This window comes from Astatotilapia calliptera, chromosome 7, assembly GCF_900246225.1.
Source record: "Astatotilapia calliptera chromosome 7, fAstCal1.2, whole genome shotgun sequence".
Lineage (NCBI taxonomy): Eukaryota > Metazoa > Chordata > Actinopteri > Cichliformes > Cichlidae > Astatotilapia > Astatotilapia calliptera.
The window spans coordinates 53,928,528-53,939,381 of record NC_039308.1 but is presented as its reverse complement, the minus strand read 5'-3'; the positions used below and the strand labels follow the sequence as shown (position 1 = coordinate 53,939,381).

The window sequence follows — 10,854 nt, the reverse complement described above, 5'->3', positions numbered from 1 at the left end:
TGCTGCTTTATGACAGTTTTATCTACGTTACAGAAATATCGAGCTGTGTTGAATGTGCCGGGCAAAGAGGGCAACGGTACACTCTATGGTACTCTCTAGCACTCAGTGAAGAGATAATGTCTAATCTGCTTCTACGGTATCTCACGGTGGCAGATCAGGCCATTGTCTAATATCACACCTATTGTCTGTGATACACGCTTGCTCATTTTTCCTTTGAAGTGCAACAAAAACCCAAAGAATGTTTTATTGTTTTATTACTTTTCTTCCAGTGTGGAAACTGGAAAAATGCACATCGAAATGACTGTTTTAGATGCCTAACAATTGTTCAGCATTTTGAGGCGAGGAATACAGGACAGACTGTTGTTTAGAGCTCTGATCACGCTCTTGTTGTTGATCAACGCTTTGTGAAATAGCACTGCTGTGCTGGCCGGCTTCCACGTGACAAGAAGACAAGCCTGATATCTCCATCCCGGCCTGACATTTCAGACACCAGCAGTCTGCCACCAGGAGTGTGGTAGCTGACACACACACATGCACGTGTGCATGCACGTACATCGAGAAAAAAGAATAAAAAGAGGAGGATGAGAGCCCTGCATCCTCTATGACCTACATCTCCAAGCCCTGAAATCACAGAGAAGACGTCACCTCTCCCCAACTTCTGCTCGCCCTTTCAGACACTCCTCCCTTAATTTTTCACCATCACTATAATCATCATCATCATTATTATTGTTATTACATTTCCAAAAAGTGCAGATAGAACTTCCCCGTGCCCTCGTTCAGAAGGCAGGGCAGTAGAAGATGGGGAAACAATGGCAGTAAGAAGAGCAAGAAGAGCGCAACATGAGAAAGAGAAAAGAGAAGATTTCTACAGAACGGCTCCTGTGAAAACAAACGCACACCAACAGGCACACATCACCGCAGCACAGCGCACAGTCAAAACGGACGGAGATCGTCACCCCCGTCAGCGTAAAACATGAGCACGGGGCAGCACAAAGAATTCATAGCATCATTAAACAGACGGAAGTGTGCACACGCAAACCCACGTGCACGTGCGTAAACTGCACAAACGTGGCCTCTTGCCTCTGCTCTCATCTTAACGTTGGAAGAAGATTTTAAACTCGTTTCCTCAGTTGGTGATGCTGTGAAAAATGACATCATAGTATCTTGAGGGGGAGGAAGGATCTGTTTGCTTGTTTGTGTTTTCATCTTCTTTTTTCTCTCTCTCCGTGTCGGGGCTTTTTTGTCTGGAAAACATCAGGAGCGCTCCGTTTCACAAGTTCATCGTGTCCCTGCTTTCCCAGCTTCGGAAAGTTCAGTTTATTTTTTAAATTTTTAATCTCTATTTTTGTCGGAGCTACAGCACAGCACCCACAGCACACAGACGACGAGGAGGAAGAGGGGGAGGGACGTCCAGAAAGGGGGAGTGGGGGAGGAATTCGCTAATATTGTGCCAGGGGAAGAGAAATTGGGAACAATAAAGGGGGAAAAGAAGAGAGAAAAAAGGGACATAGGGAAGAAAAAAGAGGAGAGAAGAGACAGCGGTATCAACAATTCCATCTTGAGCTCAGCTGGTTTCATTACACACCATATATTGATTGCTTTCAACAACTTCAGCTGAACATTAAACCACTTTTGAGTAAAAAGGAGGAAGGACTGAAAAGTAGGGGGAATATAGTACTCTTGAGACAGATGACAAGGACGAGGCGGCAAATGAAGAGACGGAAGAGATGGGAAACAGCAGGCGACCTATGAGTAATATACTGTATACTAGTCGTGTGTATAGGGGAGTTCTGCCAATCTATACACCTAATATATTCATATGTATATGTACATACAGTACATACTGTATAGTATTGTATACCTGGAATATTCATACAACAGGATTATATGAGATTAGATCATTACTGACGATTCTCTGTGATCCCACGGGACTGGCACCTTATATGGGTCAGGGGCTGCAGTGCAGTTCAAAACTAAGGGATCGGCAAAGGAATTGATTATCAGACCTCCACAGGCAAAGTGCATAAGGACGGACAGACGGACATACAGACAGTCAGAAACAGGGGAACCATTGGCAAAGGGGTGAGACACGGAAACTGAGATGGGGCTGTATGAGAGGAGGGAACACAAGAGACGGGTCGGGGAGAAAAAATTTGAGATCCTTGAAAGAAAAGAGAAAAGGACTTTAAAGGTTTAAGAGAGCAGATGGCTAATTGTACCCGTGTTTCGCAGCCTGGCAGCAAGTCAGTCTTGTGCATAAGGACAGGAGTGGGAGGAGGGGAGAGATAGAGAGGAGAGAGAGAGAAGGAGGAGGAGGAGGGAGGGATAGGAGACGGGAAGGGGCCATGAAGGAAGCTGGGTAGTGCGATCAGGCCTTGAGAGCGTGCCACTGGGCGACATTAGTGCGCGGCCGAGCGAGCATGTCTTTCCAGTGCTTCACTTCCGCTGGTCCACTCTTCCACGATAGGTAGATCTGAGAGAGGGGAAGAAAAAAGGCAGAGGCTTGATGAGGGAATAAATGTTAAAGTAATGGCTTTTTGTCATTCTCACGTGCATTTTGGGTTCAAGTTTCTCATGGCTTCACTCAGTCATGACAACACCTTTGCAAAGAGAGCCGTTCTGTGCATGCAACGTCTGACATGCGAGGAGAGCCTGGAAAGCTGCAATGAGTTGGAAACTAATGAAATGAAGAAAGAACAGTGTCTCAGCTTTCACACAGGCTGCATAACTGATGAAGGTAAAATGCATTTTGCTGTTGCCTAAATTAGCAAATTTTCCTTTTTTTTTGCCTGGAACCTGTTACTTTCTCAGCTCCGCCATGAAATTAGTCTGGCACATAAATCCACATCAAAATGGCACGTAGTTTTCAGTCTGTGTGCTAAACTAAACTAAACCATCTGGTGGCTATATTTTCAAAGGACAGACATGAGAGTGGTAACAGTCTTCTCATCTGTTTACCCAGAGAGTGAATTATTAGCTAACAAACCCAGCTCTTCCGTTAAGAGGAAAACGGCCAGCAGGGTGACACGATCCTCACCAGATAATCAAAGCCTGAAGCTCATTATGCTCCTGGATGATTTCTCCTTATTGATTGTTTTGCTCGCTGCTGGTGAATAATGTATGAGTGTATAATTCATTAATTAATTACTGTATTATCTTCCTTGGTGTGCTCTCTGTCATTGCCGTGGTCACAGAGTAAACTGCAATGACAAGCTGACCTACCTCGGTAGCGACTGCTTGTTCCCTGAAAATACTTTTAATCAGTTGCAGTTTCAGACTTTGTAACAAGGAGGCTTGCACGTCCTGAACAGACGGCACCTGTGAAACCTTACCTTGCCAATAACATCGTTGCGGCTGAGTCTGTCCTTATCCATGACGGTGATGATGATGGTAGTCTCCCTCAGCACATGGGCGGGCACGTCAAAGGGGAAGGACTCATTGAAGACGGGGTTGAGACAGCGCTTCATCACCACCGTCTTCTTCTTCTCTACACGCTTGTCCTTGTGCATCAGCCACACCTTCACATAGGGATCTGCAGCGTGGAAGCAGAGTGCGGTGGTTTACATGAGCGAGACGATGAAGATGCACATGGTGATTTTTTTTTCTTATTCTTTTTTTTTAGGGTCAGGTTTGCAATTACCCTCCTAATTGTTAAAAGTCAGAAAAGGCAGCAGGGAAGCAGATACCTCGTTTGAGCTCAAGGTCAACTTATCCCCCGAGCGAGGAAACATACAAATGAGGAAGTATTTATGGAAATAGGGCCTGGGATCTGTACTACTAGTTCTGGAGCATTGTGAGATTCTGTCATACTACCAGCCACCAGTCCTACTACTGCGGGAAGCTGTAATTGTACAAGAAATATGCCACAGAGAGCATTTCACAGCGAGACAGGACACTTTAAAAACTAGCAGCAACCAGACTGAGCTGACACAGATTTGGCTAGGAGGTTGAAGATCCTCATAGATATACAGAAAGAGAGGACAGGAAAGAGGGAGGTCAATGGAGAGACGCTTGAAGTAATGTCACCTTGCTGCTGTAGCTATCGACGGTGGCCAGCAACCGTCCTGTTAGCAGACGAGTCAGTGAGTGTTTGAACACAGAGACAGAGCCTTGTGTGAAGCACAGAGCTTCCAAAGTCAGGAAGGACTTCCAGCTGCTGAGAAATGCTTAGAGAAAGAGAGCCTAAACAAACAAAGGGGAGTGTATACCTGAGGTGCCCCCGATATCCATGGCTTTGAGATTGCGTGCTTTGATGATGTTCACAGTGATGGTGTTGGCGGTGGGATTATAGCAGAGAGACACCAGCAGGTCTCCTCGTCTCCCCTGAGGAACACACACACACACACGCAAACAAACACAGCGGAGTATGAATCACCCAGACTAATATCAGATTTCATCAGGGAATATCAAACTCCAGGCTACTCACTAGCTTGTTGTGTAATCTTATATCACTGCCCTTTCTGCTCTAACCTCCTTGTGCCAAACACAGACCATCCAGCACCCAGGCAGGCATGGGCGAGCACGTGGCTCACCCGCCAAAAATAAAAATATGTCAATCCAGCTCACATGCTGAAAACTGTCAACAAATTTGTCACACGTGTTTTAATAAAACCGCACGTTGCGGCTCGACCCCGCGGTCACCCCTCCCTTCCTTACACTGCCATCACTGCAGGGCTTCAGCTCCTTCCAGAAGGTCTTTAACTGGCCCAGTTCCACCTTATTAAGGGGGACTGACACCTCTCCAATGGGGTCATTCCTGCTGAAACGGTCATAGTCCAACACCTGAAGGTAGAGAGTGCGCTCTCTCACCTTCTCATAAGGGAAGCCTAAAACAGAGACAGAAACAGAAAACACTGAAGGGTGAGGGCTAAACCACAGAGAGGGAAGAAGGCCAGTGTAATCTGCAGCAGTGCAAAGAGGGATGGTTTTGGCTGAGAAGTAATATTAGGCTCCAGTAAAAAAACAGCCAACTCATTCATTTTTCCTAGAGCACAGGCCATTGTTCTGATTTTGTAAAAGGTTCTGAACATTACTTTTGGCTGTTTTACCATTTCACAAGCAATTCAAATCATACAGGAATGAGACACTTCACTGCCATCTGCGCGACTGCTACGAAACCTCTGCAGTGTTCAAGAGCATTCGTTATTATTCGACTCAGAATGATTTCCGCAGTTTCTTAAACTGGAGCTTTTATCAATGCAAAAAAATGTTGTTGCAGTTTCACACGTTATGTGTTTTCACACATCTCCCACAATGCTCTTTTTGTGTTGAGAGACAGCTCTTTGTAACAGCTCGGTAATCGCACTGCGCAATCTGAATCCTTTGCCGTGACTATTTAAAAAAGACACATATTCTTGAAGCAATAGTTTTACATTTTAAAATGGAGCTTTTGAATTTATCTCTTCGTGCCTGTTTTCGGTCTTTATGCAAAGCGAAGCAGCTCCTGGCTGCGTGAGTATTAAGTGGTCTCAATCTTCTAGCATTATTCTCAGCAAGAAAGCAAATGACCAAATCCCCCTAAATGTTCAGTTATTGATTTAAATTGGTTTACAGCTATCCAAAGCCCTAATTATAGAATTCATCCCCCTCAAATGTCATGGTCCCAGGTTGTTGTGATGTTTTTGAGCATTGGTTTGTTGTGTTGATTAGGTTTAATTTCTGTTTGGATTTTATCTTTTCCTCCCAAAGTTCATAGCAACCTCAATGTTTCGCCGTCTTGCCTTGCAAATCTTTCTATGTTTTAGTGCCTTTGTCCCCCTTTTTACATCTCATTTAGCTTTTTGCATCTTTTGAATATTTCCTGTTTTAATTTGAAAGCTAGTTATACTTTACCATTTTTCCAGCTGTGGTCAGTCCCCAGTCGTGTCCTATTGAGGAGTCAATCCCAGTGTGTATACAGACTCGTACTTCATGTTCCAACTTGTTTGCTCTGGTTTGTTTTATCCATTTTTTGGGGGTGTTATTCTCAAGGGGACAGATTAAATGAACAAGAACCTAAGAACTAGAAATATAAATGACTAGACTAGGAAGAGCAATGAAAACTGAATCATAAATAAAACTAAATCAAAGAATATTAATTAAACCAAAAACACATAAACACTGGGTCACAGACCCAGGACCATGACGGTTATATTTGATTAGCTTTTGTTTGTTATCTGACTCAGCTTCTTACAAATGTGCAACATGATTTTACATAAACACGCAATTAAAAGTGTTACTACTTTTGGTTATTGTACATGACAGATTTATAGTTTTTTCTGTTGTTTCAGGCTATCAAACTGAAAGCAATGATGTCCCAATCAAACCACAGATGGCAGCATATTTGGAAAAGGTGATGGAAAATATTTAGTGAGAACATTCCAGTATGTAAACACAGACCCTCAAACAGGAAGGTTTCGTTCCAGTGGGGGTTGAGGTTCTTCCTCTTGACCTTGGTCTCCAGCTTGTGCTTTTTGTCAGGCAGTAGGTAGATTTTAACAAAGGGGTCGGAGGTGCCAGAGAAGTCCTTGGCCGGGAGGTCCTGGCCCCTGAGAACTTTGACTGTGAGGGTCGTGTTCTGGAAACTGTAGCCTATGCTGAACTGGATCCGACCCAGCTTTTCACTGATGGGCCCTTCATCATCCTCCGAACCTGGGGACAGCTGCAGGGCAACAAAAGCAGACAAATAATTATAATGCTCAGATATTCAGCAGCAGCAGCAGCAGCCACTCACATGAAACTCTCAATCCAAGGGCACAGATCTGGTGTCACACACACACAGACCTTGACAGAGAGAAGCTGTGAGGGGAGGAGATTTTAGGGCTGCGTTTCTATCACGGTGTGCTAAAGCAGCTGCTCAAAGGCAGGGATTGTTCTGACATTAAGAAGACTGAGAGAGCTTAATTTCCTTACTAATGTTCTTAAGAGGCAGGAGGTGCTCAGATTGGAGATAGGGGAGCTTTAGACCACCCATTCTCTCTCACAGCCACTCTGACTGCTTTATCATTGCTGTGCACTAAAAGGCCACTATCTGATGGAAGCAACGGCCGGAGAGAGGGGAGCAGAGAGCGGGAGACAAACAGAAAGAGGAGGAAAGAGGGAGCATTGTGTGAGAGGCTTGGAGAGAACAGGCAGGAAAGCAAAGCTCAAGGTTGGCATTCTGCACTTGCAGCTGTCTTTACAATCATTTCTTTTCTCCCTGCAGCTCCACCTTCTGCCTCTGTCCTTTATTTTTTCCTCTCCCGTTCCCACTCGCTTTCTAACAATAACATAAATTGGAACAAAGAATTCTGAGAACTCTGAGTGGCGATAAACAACCACCAGTTTATTAAAGCCACTATGTGCAGCCGTTACCTCTAACAAAAAGTAAAGCTGTGTTATGCAGGCAAAGTCTCACTGAGCATTATTTGAAACTGTTGATTTTGCTCCCCGAGGCCAGGGCTACAATTTCAAAGTGACAAAGACTCGCTCAGCAATATGTCAATATGGCATTATGGACTATCAAGCAGAGAAAGTGTGAAATTCTCCAAGTCTAATTTATCAAACAGCGTGAGTCACCTTGCATGCCTGTTTCGTTTGATTGTCACTGTAGGAACTGCCTGTATGTTGTTCTATTACAGCTCCCTTACTGCCAGCTTTAGATTAACCTGTGTATGGATTTACCATAGCACTGCAACACGTGCCCTACCTGGTGACTGAGAATTACCTTCTGGGTATGTGGCCAAAAGTACTTGGACACCCTAATATTAAAGAATTTGGATTTTTCATTTCAAAACAACAGACACCATGAAGACTCCTTTAATCTTCAAGGACATCTTTATTAACGATGTCAGACACTCACTTGAACCGATAAGGTAGAACTCATATCAGCTTTCTGATTCATCATTAAAACTCTTGCAGGTGACAGCTCTAATGAGGCTCTTCAATACAAAACAAGAATTGGGATGCCAAGATCAGGTTGCTCATAATGTGGCTGAACCAAACTTGTAACATAACTGCTCTCTTTACTTTGGATAAGTGGATGGATTTGGTTTCAGAGCATGTTTTTACTCCTTACTTTGCACAATATCAGTCAGAATATAATATAACCATCTCAGCAACACAATTCTGACTGCGAGCGCAGCAGCCTCATCCATATGCTGTTCATATCTTCGGTTTGCATCAGACAGCCAATTGAAAAAGCTTAAAGGGAGGTTGGCCTTAAAGGGGGAGGAGCTGAAACCGCTTCTTTTAGGCATTAGATAATATGAGGATCTGTGCTAAGTCTAATATAAGATAAATATGGATTGAATGGATTGGACAGTGAACTGATCAAAGATATTTTACAGAATAAAATTATGAAAGTAGAACAGGGGATAATGCATCCCTTTCTCAAATGGTGCTTGCAGATTACAACTTTTATAGAAAGCCTGTAACATGAACTGAAAACTGTCTACTACCAGTCCTTAAAGCAAAGCAAAAACCAAAGGATCCACCTTTAAAATTCCATCCAATCTAGGTCTTTACTTAAAAGCCCCAAACTAACAGCGAAAAACCTACTTATTAGTGTATGGACTGATATAGCTTACTTTTACACCAGTATTGTTTTTCTGACACTGTTAAATGGGCTACTTTTTTGCACTGCCCAACATAGTTTTTCTATAGTATGATTTTCAGGCACTCAGTCCCATATAAATTGAGCTTGTACAATAATTATTATTAATAATAATATTGCCAGCTGTTTCAGCTTCTATGGGAGTTCTTTACATCTTCAGTAGAAACCAGCTAACTTGCCCTGGTGGAAAAAATAATCTACTTCCTTTCACTGAAAATTAGCAGCCTAAACAGTAAAAGTCAGGTTATAGACCAATCATATCATAGACAGCAAGATGGATTTGAAGTGGGACATTGTCTTACCATCACCATGTCTCCAGTGAGAGAGTTGGCCAGGTCGGTTACAGAGGAGTGGCCATCAGCATCAGGAGGTTGGCCCTTGGGGCTGTTGGCTGGCTTGTTGCCTCTGCAAAGAAAAGCTCAGGTTGAAAGCAAGAAAAGACAGCGAGGACATGTGAAGCTAATTCATCTACAGAAAGAGAGAATGTCTGAGCACCCAGGGAGTCCAACCTCCACCTGTTTAACGCTTGAAACCTGCCTATCTGGAACAATCGATGGTGGTCCAAGTTAACTTTGGATAGATGTCACTTCAAGCTGCTTTTTCTGTAGCTTTCATGAGCAAAGCCAAGTAAAATGTGCCAAAGATTCCACAGATTAATGGCGGGCGCTAGAACTGAGGACAGTTGATGCGGCAAGTGGTGTTTGAGGAAAACTGGAGTCTGAGATGACTATATATAGAGAGCTCCACCCTGGCAAACATCCACATCTTTACAAGAAAGTTACCTCCACTAAAAAAAAACCCAAAACAAAGACATTTTCAGACAAAACATAAAACAGAATCACTAAATTTATTGACACAATCCGATTAATCATCCTGGTAGAAATTATGCTCAGTCTTTTGACAACTAACAAATGACAACTTTAACAGGACACACATGTATAATGACATATATAGCAACATGATGTTACTTTAAAAACAGTAGACAGACATATATAGCAACATGAAGATGACCAGATGTTTAACAGGACAGACATTACACGGCTTTGTAAAGTATTTTGCGTGTTTAAATTTCCCTCAGTTGCACCAACATCACAAGTTTTATAAAAACAAAGGTGAGTGCAGAAATCTGCCATGGAACAGCTGGTTCTTAGGTACAGATGTTAATAGATGTGAAGTTTAGTTCCTTGTCATGAGTATTGTTTAAAAAACAACATGTGGGATAAACATTCTGGGAGAAAAATCACTATGTTCATACATCGAGAAAACAAGAATCACAAAGTGGACAAAAAAAAGGAAATTAGCACAAGAAGACAAAAAAAATTAAAGAGAATAAATATTTTAAGATTAAAGGAAGTGTGAACAGATATCACAAGAAAAGAGAGTCAGATGCAAAAGTCCTGCATAACATGACGCATTGGACAAACAGCACTGGATAAATGACTAGTCAAGGCACATGGAGAGGCTGAACACTGAAACACCAACAAACAAACAGTGAATCGAGAAGGAGAACAAGAACAGAAACACTGAGAAAGAGAAAAGCAATGAGCAGACACAGAGAGGACACACACACTAACACTGGATGGAAATCATAAGGACTGCAGATAAGACAGAAGGTTCAAAAGGGAACGTGAGAAATAGAAAAAGCAAGCTGAAAATTATTTATCTGTATTAGAAGAGATAGCAAGTATTAATAGTATGAACAGTAAGAGAAAAAAATAACAAACACCAGCACATTAAAGAGAAATAGAGAGCTGCAAGAAAAGATAGGGAATGAAGGAAGGAAAGCCTGGAAACACAAGAGAGGCTTAGTTTGGTCAGTCTGATAAGTATCAAAGAATAAGAGACAAAAAAAGAAGGCTATGCACACGTAATATCTTTAACAGGAGACAAAGGGGCATACATGCTAAAAAAGAGGAGAGAGAACACAGAGAGTAAAAGAAAAAGACAATAAATACAATTGATCTTCAGGAAAAAGAGACCAAGAAGCACTATTCTCTGCATGGAGAGCTCAAAATAATCGATAGAAGAACCAAAAAATATAGAGAGAGGGGAAATAAGGAGTCGATATACCACACGAAATGATAATACCACCAAAAACACAAAAAGGAACAAGTAGTAGGAAAAGCACATTTAGAGTGTTACAAAAGAGGGTGTTGATAGAAATTAAGTTGAGAACTACAAATGATAAAAGTTGATTTTAAGACTAACCTGAATTTTCAACCATTTAGCAACACTCTAAAAGTGTGGACCAGGGACACAGGGGCCAAAGCACAAACTGGCAT

General features: G+C 42.5%; 1 protein-coding gene across 3 annotated transcripts in view; it reads right to left on the bottom strand.

Annotated features, from left to right (window-relative positions):
• Positions 1 to 237: 237 nt before the first annotated feature.
• The window catches only part of LOC113026690 (rabphilin-3A-like), a 28,424-nt gene continuing 17,807 nt past the window's right edge, over positions 238 to 10,854 (bottom strand). For 2 of the 3 annotated variants that reach the window (XM_026175742.1, XM_026175743.1), the window contains 6 exons: positions 8,875 to 8,977; positions 6,379 to 6,640; positions 4,657 to 4,826; positions 4,209 to 4,323; positions 3,333 to 3,532; positions 238 to 2,473 (listed from right to left, as the gene is read on the bottom strand). In XM_026175742.1, the coding sequence (XP_026031527.1) occupies positions 2,369 to 2,473; positions 3,333 to 3,532; positions 4,209 to 4,323; positions 4,657 to 4,826; positions 6,379 to 6,640; positions 8,875 to 8,977 (955 nt within the window). In that variant the 3' untranslated portion in view covers positions 238 to 2,368. The remainder of the gene's footprint in view (positions 2,474 to 3,332; positions 3,533 to 4,208; positions 4,324 to 4,656; positions 4,827 to 6,378; positions 6,641 to 8,874; positions 8,978 to 10,854) is intronic. The other variant, XR_003272944.1, reaches the window with a different exon arrangement.